At 43.8% G+C, this 19,650-nt stretch overlaps 1 protein-coding gene and 1 non-coding gene across 2 annotated transcripts in view; both read left to right on the top strand.

Annotated features, from left to right (window-relative positions):
- The first annotated feature begins 13,170 nt into the window (after window positions 1-13,170).
- Window positions 13,171-13,237, top strand: TRNAS-GGA (transfer RNA serine (anticodon GGA)). Its single transcript has one exon. It is a non-coding gene; the product is annotated as a tRNA-Ser (tRNA).
- Window positions 13,238-16,721: 3,484 nt separating this feature from the next.
- The window catches only part of TENM2 (teneurin transmembrane protein 2), a 1,752,117-nt gene continuing 1,749,188 nt past the window's right edge, over window positions 16,722-19,650 (top strand). Inside the window, exon 1 of the mRNA XM_060240624.1 lies at window positions 16,722-16,957. Within this exon, the coding sequence (XP_060096607.1) occupies window positions 16,948-16,957 (10 nt within the window). The 5' untranslated portion in view covers window positions 16,722-16,947. The remainder of the gene's footprint in view (window positions 16,958-19,650) is intronic.

Genomic DNA, 19,650 nt, shown 5'->3' with positions numbered 1-19,650 from the left:
AGGAGAGAGGAAGCAATGTAAGCCACTTCGGGTTCCCGCTGGGGAGAAAGGCAAGATACATGTGAAATAAATAAAATAAAAATTGGATTACAAAATTTGAGGCGCACTACAAAACTGTATGACACTATCAATTAGGCAGCATCACAAAACTGAAGAACACAATGCAACAAACAGTCTAATATATACAACACGCAAAGTGATTAAAAACCACCTAAAATTTCACAGACAAATGCAAAGTAAGACAATGGATTATGGGTGGCACTTCTAAATAACACTCTTCAGAAGCCACTTTCAGTCCCAACTGGGGAGAAAAGCAGGATATAAAGAAATGCACATGCAAAAGGTACTATTGGAGTATATGGGTTGGGTTCAGTGCAAGGAGCATCAATCTTCTGGTCTTTTCCCACTGCCAGCATCAATTCTGGTACCAGAAAAGTTTGTTCCTAGGATTAGGGGAGCCACATGAAGCAACAGCACCACAGGTCAGATGCTTCATGGAGGGGGGTGGCAAGAATCACTGCTTCTTTTGTATCTGTGGAGCGCCACGGAAGAAGGAGGAAGGACCAATTTTCACCCCTGCTCCTCACTGCAGCCTCTTGACTTTCACGGTGATTGGAATAAATGTTGTTAGTTCCTCACATGCCTCCAGTTTTAGGCAGTAGACAGTACCGCCACTGAGCCAAATAAAGTTTGCTACTGGTGGCAAATACGCTTAAAAAAAAAAAAAGTATATGAGCATTAAAACTAAACAGTCTTTTAGAAGTTATAACTCAAAATATAGTTAAATGTGCTTAGCATATTATGAAATTTTTTACAAGGCATGCAACACTGTATCAAAATGCCGTTACATTAGAAAGCCTTAAAAGAGGAAACATAGGGTGTTTTCGCACTCACCTTCAGCCGGCGCCGCGACCCTCTTGACGACGGAGGATCTGTGCTGATTTCCCACACGAAGCGCTGGAGCAACCAGAAGAGCCGCCAATTTCCGGCGCGAAGCCCGCTCAAGCGTTTTCCTGCTTCTTGGCGATTTACGTTTGAGCGGGCTTCGCGCCGGAAATTGGCGGCTCTTCTGGTTGCTCCAGCGCTTCGTGTGGGAAATCAGCACAGATCCTCCGTCGTCAAGAGGGTCGCGGCGCCGGCTGAAGGTGAGTGCGAAAACACCCATAATCTGCTACAGATTATTCTTTCAAAAATCCAGAAAGTCGTTCCTTATTAAATGTTACGAAACAATGTAACATGATTGGATGAAAGCATATTTATGCCTTTATTCCCACTCTGGGCATAGGCTGGATGCAACCCACTAACATTTGGATAGCCATTAGTATTTTGCTAGACTACCCTATATTTTGTCACACTTTCTGTTAAAAACTGAAATAACTCTGCATCTTACATTACAATCCTATGTGCAGTTCCTCCAGTCAGACTTCAGTGAAAACAGTGAATTTAGGCTGGAATAATTCTCCATAAGACTACACCCAACAGTGAACTGCTATGCAGATGTCCACCCTTCTAAGCCTACGGGTGTTAGTGAAGTTAGAAAGGTGTAACACTACTTTTATAAAGGAAAGAGAGTTGTAGTTATTGTTTGCATAGGCTAGAAATCCCATGATATTTTCTTTGCATTCATATATGCCTTTAAATTAAGGTAGAATTAAAAGGGCAATATAAATGACCAGTACACTTTCACAGATAATTACTTGGATCAGTGATCAAAAAGTCTCTTATTTAAACTAACGTAGATGAAGAAGCCCTCTCATGGATTGTTGCCTTGATGTGGTGAGAGGGCTTGTGCGGTTCAGCGAGGCTGTGGGCTATGCCATGCAGGGCCACCCAAGATGGACAGGCCACAGCTGAGAACCCAGACAAAATGTGATCCATTAGAGAGGAAATGGCAAACCGCTCCACTCCAAGAAAATTCCATGCACAGTAACAAAAGGCTAAAAGATATGGCACTGGAAGATGAGCCCCTCAGTTCAGAAGGTGCATAGTATGCTACGGGGGAAGGATGAAGAGCAAGTCCAAGTAACCACAGAAAGAGTAAAGTGGCTGGGCCAAAGCCGAAAGGATGCTCAGCTGTGGATGGGTCTGATGGTGAAAGGAAAGTCCGATGCTGCAAAGAACAATACTGCATTGGAACATGGAATGTAAGATCTATAAATCAAGGTAAGCTGGATGTAGTCAAACAAGAGATGACAAGACTGAACATCGACATCTTGGGAATCAGCAAACTAAAATGGACAGGAATGGGTGAACTTAACTCACAGGATCGCTACATCTATTATTGTGGGCAAGAGTCCCGTAGAAGAAATGGCGTGGCCTTTATAGTTAACAAGAGAGTGAGGAAGGCAGTAATGGGATACAATCTCAAAAAAGACAGAATGAACTCAGTCTGTATCCAAGGCAAACCATTCGATATCACAGTAATCCAAGTCTATGCCCCAACCACTGATGCAGAAGAGGCTGAAGTGGACCAGGTTTATGAAGATCTACAACACCTTCTAGAATTAACACCAAAAAAAGATGTCCTCCTCATCATAGGGGACTGGAATGCCAAAGTAGGAAGCCAAAAGGTAACCGGAACAACTGACAAGTTTGGCCTTGGAGAACAAAATGAGACCGGGCAAAGGCTAATAGAGTTTTTGTCAAGAGAACAAGCTGGTCATAGCGAACACCCTCTTCCAACAACCTAAAAGGCGACACTACACATGGACATCACCTGATGGGCAACACAGAAATCAGATTGATTATATACTCTGCAGTCAAAGTTGAAGAAGCTCCAGTCAGACAGCAAAAACAAGACCTGGTGTTGACTGTGGCTCTGATCATGTGCTACTCATTGCAAAATTCAGGCTTAAACTGAAGAAAACTGAGGAAGCCATTAGGCCATTCAGGTTTGACCTTGATCACATCCCTTATGAATATACAGTGGAGGTGAAGAATAGGTTTAGGGAACTAGAGTTGATAGACAGAATGCCTGAAGAACTATGGACAGAGGTTCGTGACATTGTACAGAAGGCAGCAATCAGCACAATCCCAAAGAAAAAGAAATGCAAGAAAGTAAAGTGGCTGTCTGATGAGGCTTTATAAATAGCTGAGGAAAAAAGGAAAGCAAAAGGCAAAGGTGAAAAGGAAAGATTCACCCAACTGAATGCAGATTTCCAGAGAACAGCAAGGAAAGATAAGAAGGCCTCCCTGAAGGGACAATGCAAAGCAATAGAGGAAAACAATAGAATGGGAAGGACAAGAGATCTCTTCAAGAAAACTGGAGGAATCAAGGGAACGTTTCCTGCAAAGATGACCATGATAAAGGACAAAAAACGGTATGGACCTAACAGAAGCAGATGAGATCAGGAAGAGGTGGCAAGAATACACAGAAATTTTATAAAAGAAGGATCTCAATGTACTTGACAACCATGATGGTGAAATCGCTGACCTCGAGCCAGACATTCTGGAGTGTGAATTCAAATGGCCCTTAGAAAGCATTACTAACAAAGTGAGCGGAGATGATGGTCTCCCAGCTGAGCTATTCAAAGTCCCAAAAGATGATGCTGTTAAAGTGATACACAAATTATGTCAACAAATTTGGAAAATGCAACAGTGACCACAGGATTGGAGAAGGTTAGTTTATATTCCAGTCCCAAAGAAGGGTAATGCCAAAGAATGTTCAAACTATCACACCATTGCACTCATTTCACATGCCAGCAAGGTCATGCTAAAGATCCTACAAGCTAGGCTTCAGCAGTACGTAGATCGGGAACTACCAGAAGTTCAAGCTGAATTTCGGCCAACTAGCACCTTCTGGTCATCCCTGGCCCCAAGGACGTCCGAGTTGCCTTGACTAGGGCCAGGGCCTTTTCGGCCCTGGCCCCAACCTGGTGGAATCAGCTCCCAGTGGAGGTATGGGCCCTGCTGGATTTGTTACCCTTCCGCAGGGCCTGCAAGACAGAGCTGTTCCGCCAGGCATTTAGTTGAGGCAGGCGGGCGTCCTCTGCTCTGTTGCCTATACCGGCTGCCCCCCCCCCCCCAGTGATCTATCATCTGAACCTTTATATTCGGGCCACTGAATGATTACACCTCAAGTTGCACTATGGTGCCGCCCGCCTCCGCTGTTTAATGTTGATGTAATGCTGTTGTTTTAAATTGCATTTATTGATTTTATTAAATGTGACTGGTTTTTTTTCTGTACGTGATCCACCCTGAGCCCGTCTGGGAAAGGGCGGAATATAAGTGAACCAGATAAATAAATACCTAGAATTTTAAAAGTTGTATTATTTATATTTTAGGAGCCCCATGACACAGAGTGGTAAGCTGCAGTACTGCAATTTAAGCTCTGCCCACGACTCGAGTTCGATCCCGGCAGAAGCTGGGTTCAGGTAGTTGGCTCAAGGGCGGAAGCTGGTTTCAGGTAGCCGGCTCAAGGTTAACTCAGCCTTCCATCCTTCCGAGGTTGATAAAATGAGTAGTAGTACCCACCTTGCTGGGGGTAAAGTGTAAATGACTGAGGAAGGCAATGATAAATCACCCCATAAAAAGTCTGCCGTGAAAATGACACGATGCAATGTAACTCCAGAGTCAGAAATGACTAGTGCTTGCACAGGGGGCTACCTTTACCTTTTAAAAAATTATTTATATTATTTATATGCAATTATTTTATTTTGAAAAACTGCACGCACAAACATGCACTTGTTAGGCAGTCAGAGATAGGACTTAGGTTTAGGTAACTTTGGGGGTTTGCCCATATTCCCATTATGACATACTGGCTGCAGGCAATGCATTATATGCCCTTCAGAATCTTGAGAGCTGTTTTAAAAAGTTTACATTTATTAAGTTTCCATGCCTGTATTCATGGCCAACCAGAACTGTCACAGCAAGAAGTCCAAATATGTGCACTGTATCCTTTCACACACTGAGATTACACATGGAGTGAGCAAGAGTAGCTGATGTATGTGACTAGCTGTGGTTACGGTACATTTCAAACTGCCCTATGAGAGGCTCGCCCCAGTCTCCCATAGCAAATAATGTCAACATAGTGCATTTAATGTACTAACACACACTAGAAAGGAGAAGGCAGCTGAAGGATTTAAGACAGAATAATGGATCCTTCCCTATGGTTTTGGTATGTTTACAGAAAAAAAAACCCTGCAGACAGAATTGCCTATACACATCCAGCTATTAAGTGAAAGCTAGTCAAAAAGATCCATTCTTCTCCTTCAAATGGCTTTCATAAACTTGATATTTGTGTGAATTGGCTGCTATTCACAAACTTTTTTATACATTAGACTACTTGTGGAGAATGCTCATAGATTAAGATCGCAAGTATGTGTCGTCTTCTATTTCTGTATACAAAACTTACAAAAAGGATCGTTGCATTTCTTATTTCCTAGTCTTCATATGGAAATGGAGCTTCACAGATCTCTCTGTGACAGTTTGGTGTAGTGGTTGAGTGTGTGGACTCTTATCTGGGAGAACCAGGTTTGATTCCCCACTCCTCCACTTGCACCTGCTGGAATGGCCTTGGGTTAGCAATAGCTCTGACAGAGGTTGTCCTTGAAAGGGCAGCTGCTGTGAAAGCCCTCTCAGCCCCACCCACCTCACAGGGTGTCTGTTGTGGGGGGAGAAGATATGGGCGATCGTAAGCCGCTCTGAGTCTCTGATTCAGAGAGAAGGACGGGGTATAAATCTGCAATTCTTCTTCTTCGGAGTGGAGGGCGGGATATAAATCCAATATCTTCTTCATCTTCTTCTTCTTCTCTCAGACCTGCCATAGTTTGCTATGGCTTTGGACTCCGGTGTTTTGATGTCATATCCTTAATCAAGGCTTTTGATGTTACCAACAGATAAGCAAAAACAGTATATTTGTGGCTTTGCTTTAACTTCCCTCGCTAATCATGGTAAACTCAGTCAACAATAAACATCCTAATAAAATGTCTACTAAATTACGTTTTCTTGCAAAAGCAGCACTGAATTTTCAAAAACCTGATAAATATGATGACATAACGTGAACAAACCAAACACAGCAAGCCAATTGTTTATATGTAATATTTCTTACAAAATAGTTGCTATGAAATAGGGCTATTTTTCAGAAGATCTTCAAATACTCTTAACTAGTATCCGCAACATGTTACGCTTGATTGTAGAAATATGAATTCATACTGGGGGTAAACCAAACAGATGAACGGTATGTTTTCAGCACGTATTACATAACAGCCACACGATACATAGGAAATAATGTCGTGTATTTATTTTGTTGGGTTTTTTGTTACCATGGTAAATTAAGATTGTCACTATGTATTTCAAAATTGCCAGTCTAATGCAGCCATTTAAGCTTTTAGATCCTGGCACAGCCACAAGAAAACATGCTGTTTTCATAGAGAGGGAGGGAGTCTGGTGTCTTCCTGATCAAAAAAAATCCTCTTATGGTGCAAGTCCTGTTGAACTCAATTTGTACCTACTAAGTACTCAGAGAATGAGAGAATTAATGACACAAGAAGCACATCATTCACATTGATAGGTCATGAGACGGAGTACCCAAAAAAGGAGGACTCCTGTAGTTTGCTTCCTAGGCTTGTTCTGTATGCAACAATATCAGGTCCTAGCATGCTCTAGATACGGATTACTGAGAGGTCTATTAATACTGAATGCGTTCAGTTTATCTAGGAGCACAGTTACTGCGATCTTTGTTTTAAAGCCCAAACCTGGAATTGCATGGCAGTTTCAAAATCCGTTTTCATGGAACGGGAAAGTTTTCAACCAGAAAAATCAGCTGGAATTTATCATACCCCAGACTGTACCCCAGAGTTGGTCAGCCAAGCCGGAACAGTTTTAGCAATTTGGTGGCCCTGGGCAAAAAGAAAGGATAGAGCGTGTGGTGAGCAGAGCATCTTCTAGGCAGTGGCTGGTAATCAGCAGTAAGAACATAAGAACATAAGAGAAGCCATGTTAGATCAGGCCAATGGCCCATCCAGTCCAACATTCTGTGTCACACAGCGGCCAAATATATATATATACACACACACACACACTGTGGCTAATAGCCACTGATGGACCTCCATATTTTTATCTAACCCCCTCTTGAAGGTGGCCATGCTTGTGGCCGCCACCACCTCCTATGGCAGTGAATTCCACATGTTAGGATAGGCAGAGGATGGAATGCCCGCTGTCCTACTGTTGATTGCTCCAAGGCTCAAGATGAACATACTGAGAATCTAAAAACAGCCTTGAGGAAATGGCTTACAGCGGACCGAGCTTTTGTAGTCTATTTCTCAGACCAACATTTTATTTCTTTAAAGCAGGGGTGCTGAACTCATGGGTTGGAGGGCTGGATCTAACATCTATGCGACTTTGTAGAGCCAAGCCATGTTGGGCCGGGCCATGTGTGTACCTATTTAAGATTAGATAACAGAAATATAAACTTTATAAAGGACACAGACAAGCACAAGTAAAGGGTTTTTTTTTAAGTAAAATAAAACATGCTTAAAACATTGGCACCCATTGGTCTTAAAGGTGCTTTCTTGGTACGCCTACCGTGGGATCCAGGGAACTGGGTAAATGAAGCGCTGGCTCTTTTCCTCTCTCCGCAGGGAACCAAGAGAGAGGGAGCCGCAACCAATAAAGTGAAGAGAGGCGTGGCTCAGTAGCTCTGCTGTGCTATGGAGAGTCTATCAAAGCAAGCTCGGCCTCCTCTCCTTCCTCCTCGAGAGAGGAGCCTCAACCAATGGAGAGCATAGAGCTTTTGCTCTGTAGCTCCTGTGCGATTGAGCAAGCCTGACAAAGCAAGCTGTTATGCAGGAGGAAGCGAGAGAGAGGGAGAATAAAACAGATGGCAGCCAGTTGCTCAGGGGCCTGATAGGAGCCCTCCAGGGGCCTGATTTGGCCCCTGGGCTGCATGTTTGACACCCCTGATTTTTTGTAGAAAAAGTCCAGTAGGAACATTTGCATATTAGGCCACACCCCCCTGACACCAAGCCAGCCAGAACCGCATTCCTGCGCTTTCCTGCTCAAAAAAGGCCTCAGTGTAGTAGCAGTGGCTGACTAAATCATCCCCTAACAGATTTTCACATGAAAAAAGAGACGCTTCCCCACCCAAATAGTGTCCCCAAGTTGGCAAACATTAAAACTTTATAACATCTTCCTTGGTGGTCTCACATCCAAATCCTAACTGTGGTGAATCCTTCTTTAGCATTCAAGTTCTGATGAGCTCAGGCTGAGCTGGGCTATTCAGGCTGCAGAGAGAAGAGAAGGGTCAAGCTGATCCTTTGCTTGGGCAGGCAAAGCACACACACCGCCACCTCTGCGATATAGAGAATGAGGATGCGAGGGAGACAGAGATTGTGCCGGAAAGGCTGGATGCAGCAATGGTTTGCAGGCAGAAGGCCCCTCCTCAGCAAGGCTTTTTTAAAAAAGAAAAAGCCCAGCAGAAACTCATTTGCATATAAAGCCACACCCATGGTGTCACCATTGACTTATTTACTCAATTTAAACTCATGAATTTGTAATTTCACTGTAATTTCACTGTATTTTATTGTATCATGGTATATGTACCATGTCTTGTGAGCCGCCCTGAGCCTGCCTTGGCGGGGAGGGCGGGATATAAATAAAAATTTATTATTATTATTATTATTCATTGTTTCACAAAGGGCTTTTTTTGTAGAAAAAGTACAGTAGGAACATTTGCATGTTAGGCCAAACCCATGATGTCACCATTGTTTCACAATGTCACAATGTTTCACCATTGTTTCTACAAAAAAAGCCCAGTAGGAACATTTGCATATTAGGCCACACCCATGATGTCACCATTGTTTCACAAAGGGCTTTTTTTTGTAGAAAAAGTCCAGTAGGAACATTTGCATATTAGACCACACCCATGATGTCCCCATGTTTCACAAAGGGCTTTTTTTGGTAGAAAAAGTCCAGTAGGAATATTTGCATATTAGGCCACACCCCCTGACACCAAGCCAGCCAGGACCGCATTCCTGTGTTTTCCTGCTCAAAAAAAGCCTCAATGTAGTAGCAGTGGCTGACTAAATCATCCCCTAACAGATTTTCACATGAAAAAAGAGACTCACAAAGTTCACATAGGCATGTTTGCTGTGTTGCTGTCCTGCAGAGACAATGTTGTGGCAGATTTTTGAACCCTTCTTATGCTATCTGCTTGCCCTCATAAGAAACTAAACGCTATGTTTATTGTGCTGCTCCTGATTTGGTAATGCTTGTTTGATGATATTATTTTAACTCTGTTTGATTTTATCGTTGTAAGCCATCCTGAGCCCACTTGCGGGATAGGGCGGGATATAAATCCAAAAATTAAATTAAAAAAAGACAGTAATCTGCTTTATCAATCAGCTGACAATTTTTCTCATTATCGTAGTATTTTCTGGGCAGCAGAAGTCCTACAGAGGAGAAGAAACCTTTAATACTAGGTAGAAACATTTTAAAACTATTTAGTTTGATACACTACTGGGTGTTGTGCAGATATTTTCATCATAAATAATAACTGTGGGCTCAAATGACTTCTGCATGTTCCACAATTCCTCCAAATTTCATCTTCGTTTGCCAGCTTCATATGCGTTATTTATTTACCTTTGCAATTGCATTTAACTGGAGCGTTAGATAAAACTTGTGAGTTATCCAAAAAGCCTCTAATACACCACAGAATGTTCAGGACAGCACACTTCTTACTGACTATACATGGTTTGCAGTAGAGAATTCCTTCCCGCCCCATGTGTAAGAAAAAAGTGTGAACTTTTTCCCTGGCTTGGCTTTAAACATGGAAAGTTGGAAAATGAATGACGACACAGAGTTGGACTGGATGGGCCACTGGCCTGATCCAACATGGCTTCTCTTATGTTTTTATGTGACACAGAGTGTTGGATTGGGTGGGCCATTGGCCTGATCCAACATGGCTTCTCTTATGTTCTTATGTGACACAGAGTGGTGGACTGGATGGGCCATTGGCCTAATCCAACATGGCTTCTCTTATGTTCTTATGTGACACAGAGTGTTGGATTGGCTGGGCCATTGGCCTAATCCAACATGGCTTCTCTTATATTCTTATGTGACACAGAGTGGTGGAGTGGATGGGCCATTGGCCTGATCCAACATGGCTTCTCTTATGTTCTTATGTGACACAGAGTGGTGGACTGGATGCATCATTGGCCTGATCCAGCATGGCTTCTCTTATGTTCTTATGTGAATTGACATTTTCTTGTCTTTTTGTTTTTCTTTTTTTCTTTTGTTTTCTTTTTTTTTTAAATTGACAGCTCTGGTATAAACAGCTTTGGTTGATACTGTGCATCAACCATTTGGCACCTGACCGAAGACGTGTTGCTCCTTACACTTTGTAGCAATCACATTTGTGAAGCAGCAAATATTTTCAAGCCAGTTTTCACCTATTCTTTTTCCTCGGATAGTTCACGTAAAGATTTCTCTGTCTAGAATTTTACAAATTACAGCAATTAATCAGAAGATCATTTTACAAGATACTATTGCATTTAAGAAGCAGTATCGTGGACACATTTTTATTACTCTGAATAATTCAACTAGGAAGAATTACCTGAAGAAACTTTCTCAGCTGCTTCTCCTGTTCAGGAACCTTGAAATTTCATTAAAAAAAAAAGATGTATGTGAAATTTGCTGCCAGTTTTCATTACCATTCAAATTCTTAAGATAAAATGTGGCAGAAAAGGGGGGGGGGGGGTCTTAGTTTCACTGACCACAATGGTCAATGATCTTATTGATTTTAATGGGATAAAGGTTACATGTATATGAAACATTCCTAAAGGTTTTGCTTTTCTATTTCATTTCCTGATCTGGACTAGTGGATTTGGGCAGAAAGTGCATCTGTGCCCAATTGATTTTTACTCAGTTGCTTCTCAGTTCTTTCAACATGAGGGGCTCTTCACAATTCCTAGATGTTTGGGGACATGTCCCCTTTCCCTGCAGCTGCATTTCATCAATACCTTCTCCACCACCCCCATGGCCTTGAAGGCTAGGATCTCTTTTGTAGTCTGTACAGTGGATCAGGTGAATGCGTTTCCGTGGGCTGTCTATTTTAGCTGTTAAGACTAACCCAGCATCACAAGTTCGGGCTTAGCTAACAGTTTTGGGGTCCTCTTAATCCTCCTTCTCCCGCTGAAGTTGAAGACTCACAGCAGGCTGTTTTTTTCTGGGTAGTTTCAGCCCTAGCCCAACAAGATTGCCGTTAGCCTTCAGTGCCAAGAGGTTCTCCTCAGGCAAAAGAAGTCAGTGAGGTATCCTGTTGGGCTATGACTGGGGCTATGATTGCTAAAAATGTTCAGCTACGACTGGGGAGAACACCATTCAAATTTCATTCATCTGGGACCAGCATCCTAAGGAAAGTCACACAGTGACTTCCAGTTCGCATGTTACATGTAATGCAGGTTGGGTCTTGGGTCCACATTCTGTGAAATAGCAGCCACATGTAAGTTGTGAGTCCTCAGTTCCTAAGTATGCGCCCCCTTGCCCAGATTGCCCGGAGGTATGGGCTGGGTTGCCACCAGTACGCTGATGACACCCAGCTTTATCTATTGATGGACGGCCGGACTGACGATGTCCCTATAAATCTGGACCAGGCGTTGCAGGCCGTGGCGGGTTGGATCAGGCTGAGTGGGCTGAAGCTGAATCCAGCGAAGACTGAGGTCCTTTGCGTAGGTCGCGGCGGGCCAGGAGGGGAGATCTCCCTACCAACCTTTGACGGTGCATCACTGATACCAGTGCGCAGGGTCAAGAGTTTGGAAGTGCTACTGGAGCCTTCCTTGACAATGGAGGCCCAGATAGCTGCCACTGCTAAATCCGCCTTCTTCCATCTTAGGAGGGCGAGGCAGTTGGCCCCCTTCCTGGAACGTAGAGACCTGGCAACTGTGATCCATGCAACGGTCACCTCGAGGCTAGACTACTGTAATGCCCTCTACATGGGGCTGCCCTTATACCGAACGCGGAAACTGCAGCTAGTGCAGAATGTGGCGGCCAGGCTGTTAGTGGGACTACCTCGGTGGGAACATGTACCGAGTTCGCTATAAGGTGCTGGTTATTACCTTTAAAGCCCTATATGGCCAAGGACCTGCCTACCTTAGGGACCGCCTCTCCCCATATGTTCCTCAGAGAGCACTGAGATCCAATTCTCAAAATCTTTTAAAAGTCCCTGGACCAAGGGAGGTTAGACTGAAGACAACGAGGGAGCAAGCCTTCTCAACGATGGCTCCCCAATGGTGGAATCAACTACCAGAAGAGGTGCGAGCCCTGCGAGACCTAAATCAGTTTCGCAGGGCTTGCAAAACTGTCCTCTTTCAGCTCGCATTAAGATGAAACCCGGGAAACGACACCTAGCCATCCCATATATAGTTTGAACTGTAGCACTGAAATCTATAATTTAAAACGGTTTAACTATCTTTCTAATTTTAACTTAATTTGTGAATGTAATTTTATCTATTTTAATTGTTTAATTGTTTTGTTGTAATGATTGTATTTTACTGTAATCATGGTGCATACCATGTCGTGTTAGCCGCCCTGAGCCTGCCTTTGGCGGGGAAGGGCGGGATATAAAAATAAATTTATTATTATTATTATTATTATTATTATTATTATTATTATTATTATTATTATTATTATTATTAAGTATGTGGCGCCTGGTTCAGATCAGGACCATGACATACATGGAAAAGGAGCTTCAGCGGCAAGCCCTGTGATTCTCCCAGCTGAAATGATCCAAGGACCATGTTTGGCCCATTGAGAAAGCTCCACGGAATATAGTAGAACTTTTGTTACACGTAAGGCTGGAATGATATAGTGTTTCTATTATTGTAGATCCTCAGTTCTGTAGTTTATTGATGTAACTGTTGTGTTTATATGATAGAAACTGAATAAAAATTGTTTTTTTTTAAAAAAAATAGAAAGCCCCATGGGTTGCTTCTTGGCATCTATATAGTACATAATGGCTTAAATCCCCTAATAAATCTCCACTAATGCAAGTAATTCATCAGCAGAAGGGGATTTCCTCCCTTGAAGCCCAAATGCTTCTACCCTACGACAGAGAGCCCTAACGAACAGCACAAGGAGACCATCGGAGTTCTGCAGCAGGAGGGGGCAATTTACAAATATGTCCCCCTTCTGTAAGTGGATCCACTGGATCAAATGCAACGTATGGGGAGGGACGGTGGCTCAGTGGTAGAGCATCTGCTTGGAAAGCAGAAGGTCCCAGGTTCAATCCCTGGCATCTCCAAAAAAAGGGTCCAGGCAAATAGGTGTGAAAAACCTCAGCTTGAGACCCTGGAGAGCCACTGCCAGTCTGAGAAGACAATACTGACTTTGATGGACCCAGGGTCTGATTCAGTATAAGGCAGCTTCATATGTAGGAGGGACGGTGGCTCAGTGGGAGAGCATCTGCTTGGGAAGCAGAAGGTCCCAGGTTCAATCCCTGGCATCTCCAAAAAAGGGTCCAGGCAAATAGGTGTGAAAAGCCTCAGCTTGAGACCCTGGAGAGCCACTGCCAGTCTGAGAAGACAATACTGACTTTGATGGACCAAAGGTCTGATTCAGTATAAGGCAGCTTCATATGTTCATATGTATATAGGACTTTTTAAAAAAAATACCTGGAGCATAAATAGTTTAAATTCATAGAAGACAAGTGCATATTTACCCCTCTGCAAAAAAGAATATGATGCTCAGTTATTTTTGTTGACTTCTTAACATCAATGTTTACACTGCAAGTGGTTTTACTAAAGTCAGCTACTATGGATTAAGAAAATTGTTGCCAACAAGAACAGGCTGATTATTGGCAAAAGTTATTTGAAGTTGTTCAGTACATATGACCAAGAAATGGCAATAAGTCTCCATCGAAGAAGGGGTTTTCTTAATTCTGAGTCTTCACTTCTAATGCATTCTCTTGTAGCTCTGTTAGGAAATCTGAATTGTGCATTCAAGTGTTATGTTTCTAAATCTATTTTAGCTTTATTTCATATTTAATAATATGAAATAAAGCTAAAATACATGTCACTTTGGACTTCTGCATTGGGCGTGAAGCTCTGGATTTTTTTCCCTTACAGTTCCGGCTCTTGGACAGGGGTAGGTTGTGGACGCAATGCAGACAGTTCACATGAAAAAGAATACCACTACATAGTGTGAACACATAGCTGCACTAGTATACATGTGGAGTATCCTAGACCTTTTTCCCCTGGCTAAGCAGCTGGAAAAAGTCTGGTGTTAGGCCTGTTTGCTGGAGTTTTGTTTTCCTCCCAGCTATCTTTAATAACATTTGCATCTTAGCTGGTGAAAAGAGGAATAGGTTTTTTATTATTTAAATCCTACTGCAGGATTTTTTTGTTTTGCAAATTGAAATGTTGTTACTATCATGACTAGGGTTCCCAACCCCAGATGTGGACATTTCTGGAGATTTATGGGATGGTAGGGTTTGGGATATGGGGGGTGGGATTTCATTAGGGTATACAGCCCATCCCCCTAAGCAGCCATTGTCTTCAGGAGAACTGATCTCTGTCCCCTGGACATCCGTTGTAATTCCAGGCAGTCTTCAGGCCCCACCTGGAGGTTGGCAAGCCTAAGTGTGACTGATTAGTTCATTAGCCAGTTTGGTGTAGTGGTTAAGTGTGCGGACTCTTATCTGGGAGAACCGGGTTTGATTCCCCACTCCTCCACTTGCACCTGCTGGCATGGCCTTGGGACAGCCATAGCTCTGGCAGAGGTTGTCCTTAAAAGGGCAGCTGCTGTGAGAGCCCTCTCCAGCCCCACCCACCTCACAGGGTGTCTGTTGTGGGGGAGGAAGGGAAAGGAGATTGTGAGCCGCTCTGAGACTCTTCGGAGTGGAGGGCGGGATATAAATCCAATATCTTCATCTACCTCACAGGGGGTCTGTTGCGGGGGAGGAAGGTAAAGGAGATTGTGAGCTGCTCTGAGACTCTTCGGTGTGGAGGGCGGGATATAAATGCAATATCTTCATCTACCTCACAGGGTGTCTGTTGTGGGGGAGGAAGGGAAAGGAGATTGTGAGCCACTCTGAGACTCTTCGGAGTGGAGGGCAGGATATAAATCCAATATCTTCATCTACCTCACAGGGTGTCTGTTGTGGGGGAGGAAGGTAAAGGAGATTGTGAGCCGCTCTGAGACTCTTCGGAGTGGAGGGTGGGATATAAATCCAATATCTTCTTCTTCATTGTCATTTATGAAGTCTTAGCTATACATTCTATCATCCAAAACAGAAGGGCAAATATTTTTTTGACAGGCGGCACCCAGGTGGGAGTTATTGCTGCTATAAATTCTGTATTTATTAATTTATTTAACCAAATTTATATCTCGCCCTCCCCTGAGGGGCTCAGGGCGGCTAACAACAACAAATTAAACCACATAAGCATTAAAAAAACAAAATGCACAATATATGTATTTGAGAAAGTGGTTGAACTAGGAGAAACGTGATACTTTCTATGAGTTGCAGAAATCAACAGAAGTCAGTATTATTCAACTCTTTTCTGTGGCTGTGACTTAACTAATAAAATCCCCATTGGATTTTTGATTCCTGGAAGTAATGCAGATGATGTAAAATTTAAAATGCACTTGGTAGATACATCAAATTCTCACAAACGACTGGGGGGGGGGGAGTGAGAAGGGGAAAGCAAAGCTATCAGTAGAAATCACACCAGTGATTGTTGAATCACTGTGAAAACAAGAAACATCCCTGTTAAGTACTAACAAAAGAAAGTGTTGTGAGGAAATGTGCATCCAGTAACCCAGGAAGTCTTGCATGCTTTCTGTTGCAGCGCAGGACTTTTGTGCCAGGTAGGTGCCAGGTTTAGAAGTCATCATTGGAGGGAGGGGGGGTAGAAATGTCATATGGGTTAATACTGAAATAGTGAAGAAATAATTAAGTTGTGTAACCATATGCTATCAATAAATGGTTAAAACACAAAAGAAGAAAGTGAGCTCTTATGCCATTTAAAACCAGGACCATTCCTTCTCTTTGAAGAGTTGGTTTCTATCCCCCCCCCCCCTCCCCACCCATACCTTCCAGCAACTTCCTCGCTGTCCATCCCTTCTCTGTTGCCATCATTATTTCCCACTAGGCCACAGGGAAGTGTACATCAAATCCTCACTGCTCCTCCCGTGCAATCAATCGTGCGGGCGAAGGAGACCACCTCTTCAAGGTGCACGGGAGGATTCTCCTACACCTACACTCTTAGGTGAGCTCCAACCACTCCATCAAAACATTCTCTCTTCCCGTGACCTTTGCGGCAAGCAACTCCCTGCAAGCCCCCCGCGTCCAGCCCTGCAGGCAGCAAGGACCGTTTCAGCAGCTTGGTAGGGTCCCGACACACACACACACACACACACACATCCAAATAAAACCCGAGCTTCCCCCGTAACAGCTTCAGCAGCAGCGAGGGACCGCGAACGCCGCCCGGGAGTTCTCGCGCCCAGCATATCCTCCGCGGCAGCGCGTGCAAGCGAAGCCACCGTCCATTCCTTCTCACTGGCGCTCTCGGTGTAATTTTTTTTTTTTCCTTCCCTTTTCCTATTCGCAGGCTGCCGGCGGCCGGGCGCGCCTGTGCGCGGTGTCCCCTCGCGCGCGCGCCGCTGAGCCCGGGGATTGGCTCGCGCCCCCCCCCCCTCGCTCAGGAGCTCGTGCAACCTGGCCGCCGTGCCGCCCGCCTTCAGAAAGCAGCCGCCGCTGAGCTGCTCGGGTGGCGGAGCCGGCGGGCGAGGCAGCGCCGCCGGGCGATGCTTCTCCGCTGGAGGAGGTAGGGGCTGGGCGGCAGGAGGGGCTCCAGCGCGCGGGGTTTTCCCTTTTTTTTTTTTTGCCCCAGGAGGGGCCTTCTGTGCCTCCTGCTGCCCGTGGAGGCATCTGCCCAAGCGCTGCCGGTGAAGTTGCCTCCTGGAGATGGTGTGAGAGGCTCTGGCTGCTCGACCTGCCGCTGCTGCCGGTAAATGCTCCTCGGTTTGTCTCCTTGACTTATCTGCATGCTTCACGTGGCGGCTCTCGGCTCTGCGACGGCAGCCTCCCGCCTCCCCTCCCCTGCCCTGCCTTCTCTAATTGCATAAGTGCCGTTGACAACTTCGGCGGCTTTTCTGCTTACGGGGGGGTTCGTCTCCTCGGGCTCCGCGCTTAAAAGCGGGGTCGTCGGTCGCCCCGGCTTGCGGGAGGCTTGCAGGAGGAGCCGCTGCCTCGTCCCTTGCTCGGGAAAGCCGCGCCGCCTGCTTTGCCCATTCATTTTCATCTCGGGTTGTTGACATTTGCTAGGCTGACATGGAGTTTGGAGCGTGGCTTTGCTTTATAGCCGGTGGTTGGCGTGATGCGTTTATTTATTGGGCTCGCGTGCCTATGTTGGTGTGGTTTCCCCCCCCCCCCCTGTGCCCCTTGTGCCCTTTCTCCCCGCGCAAGTACAATTTTTGTTACAGTTTTGGTCAACACACAGGGTGGCTTGGAGAGGTTCCAGTGACCCAGAAACGGTGCTCTTGCAAAGGACACACATTGTGTAGAGCGTACGCAGAACTGAGGGCAAGAAGGCATTGGTATTCTACATGTGAATTAAAAGGGGGGGGACAAAAAAAAATTTGCTGTTATGCATTACTGCTGCAGATTTTGCAATAAAGGACAAGCACCGATCGGGTTGCTTTGCAAGGACGAGAAGCGCAGGAGCGCTTCGGTGCATCTTTTGCTGCTGTGACCGAGCTGCTACTAAATTCCGCTCAATATAAATCCCGAAATGTAGAAGGGGAGGGTTTGGATGGTAGTATTCGCTCTTGCTCAATCCAGTGTAGTAATTGGCTGCTTTTGCTCCAACACACTGACAGCCTTTACACTGCGTTGTATCTAGAGCAGCTTTTTTTGTTTCCTGTGTTCATGGAGTGACATTTAGGTTAGTCTGCTTGATGAAAGTCAATGGAGCTCTAAAGGGGACATTTTTTTGGGGGGGGGGGGAAGAGGGAGAGAGAAGTACCTCAGAATCAGATTTCCTATTAAGGTCTTCCGTCTGTGTCGGTATCTTTTAAATATCTGGGTAAGCAAGAGCCATAACATTGTGATATGCTCTGTGTGTCTGTTTAAGATATGGGATTGTCACTTCATTTAATTCTGTTTTCTTTTTAACATGTTTTCTAATATTTGCTCGATAGGGAGAGGAAAAACAATAGAACAAGTTACACAGCAAAAAATGTTCCGGTTACACTTGTAACGCACCTGTATTGCTAAAACGGCATGTAGAAATAAGTAAGGTGTCTCAGCTAAAACAACACATATCAGACTTTTGGCAACAGCCTGTTAAAGTGAGTGTATACCTGACTGGATTATACCGCCAACGGCGTGACTTTAAGCACTTTTTGTTCTGTTAGTGCTTTCAGGAATAAACCCCTGAGAAACATTCAAGTATGACCTTACATCAGAACTTTTTCCGTGGTCATGATTTTCAAAAGGTAGTTATTCCTGGAAGATAGTAAGCAGTACATTTGATTTAAATTAGATCATTAATTCTTTTTTGGGAAAACAAAAAAAAGAATACCCAACTGTCTATCTGTCAATGTTGGCTTGGAATGTTAGGTTTCCTTTGTATTCAAGCAGAATTCAGAAAGAAGAAACAATCTTTTCTGGTATTTAATAAGGATTTTATTTCCTATCAACTGAAGGGATGCCCAGTTTATGTTAACATGTACGGTGATGGCAGATGACATAGGACTTTTTTTCCTCAGATGCATTAAAACCAGTACTATTAGAAAATAATGCCAATATACCATTGGAAACAATGATGGTCAGGCAGGTGTCTTTTTGGCTAAAAGCCCAAAATATGAATTCTGCTAGGAGTGTGTGCTATTATAAGGAACTCATATTTAAAATACTAATTTTTAAAGCTAAGTTTTAAATTTGCAAATAAGCACAGTCAACATCCGATCAAGTCCCAGTGATTTTAGTGAGGTTAAACACTTGCTTAAATCTGTCCCATTGAATTATAGTGATTTGGAATAGTTAATGTTGACTGATTTGTGTCTAGAATGTTTTGCCTGTGAAACTGCATTATTGTGTATTCTTTGTATTTGGATTTTGAGGATTGATTTGGGGTATAATTCACTGGAAATATTCTTTCACACAAGCCCCACTGAAAGGAATGAGAGTGGCACTAGAACAATGTCATCCTACTGTAGAGCTCCCATTCAGTTCAGGTGTGTTGTCAAAGAAAAAAAACACACTTGCATTTGCTTGTATAGGGGTTCGTTGTTAGGCCACATTGAATGACTGATCAACTGGGCAATATTTATATGGTATATCGTTAACTCAGTTCCAGTATTTTGGATTCAAACTAATTTTAGCTGATTGATTTTCGCACCAATAAGAAATCATGATGTAGATTCACATTTGTCTGTAAAACAATAGCGGTCTTTATTTAAAAAAAAAAAATCGGTGTTTTATTTCCCCTATGCATAAAGGTATGTGCAGATAATCCCCAGACATTTCAGTTAATTGCATATGCCTGTTTTGGCGATGTTTGGCACCTGTAGAGACATGCTATCAGAAACAAATTACTTTCTTGCGCATGTGTTGGTAGGTGTTGGGAAATAAATCCAATCGCAATAACCACAGACTTTGGCATACTAAGGGAAAGGGTGTCTCTGCTTTAAGTGTCCTAGTAGCTTCTAAAA

This window comes from Heteronotia binoei, chromosome 5 (assembly GCF_032191835.1).
Source record: "Heteronotia binoei isolate CCM8104 ecotype False Entrance Well chromosome 5, APGP_CSIRO_Hbin_v1, whole genome shotgun sequence".
NCBI classification, from domain to species: domain Eukaryota; kingdom Metazoa; phylum Chordata; class Lepidosauria; order Squamata; family Gekkonidae; genus Heteronotia; species Heteronotia binoei.
The sequence above is the reverse complement of the archived record's forward strand: the minus strand, read 5'-3'. Positions and strand labels throughout refer to the sequence as shown.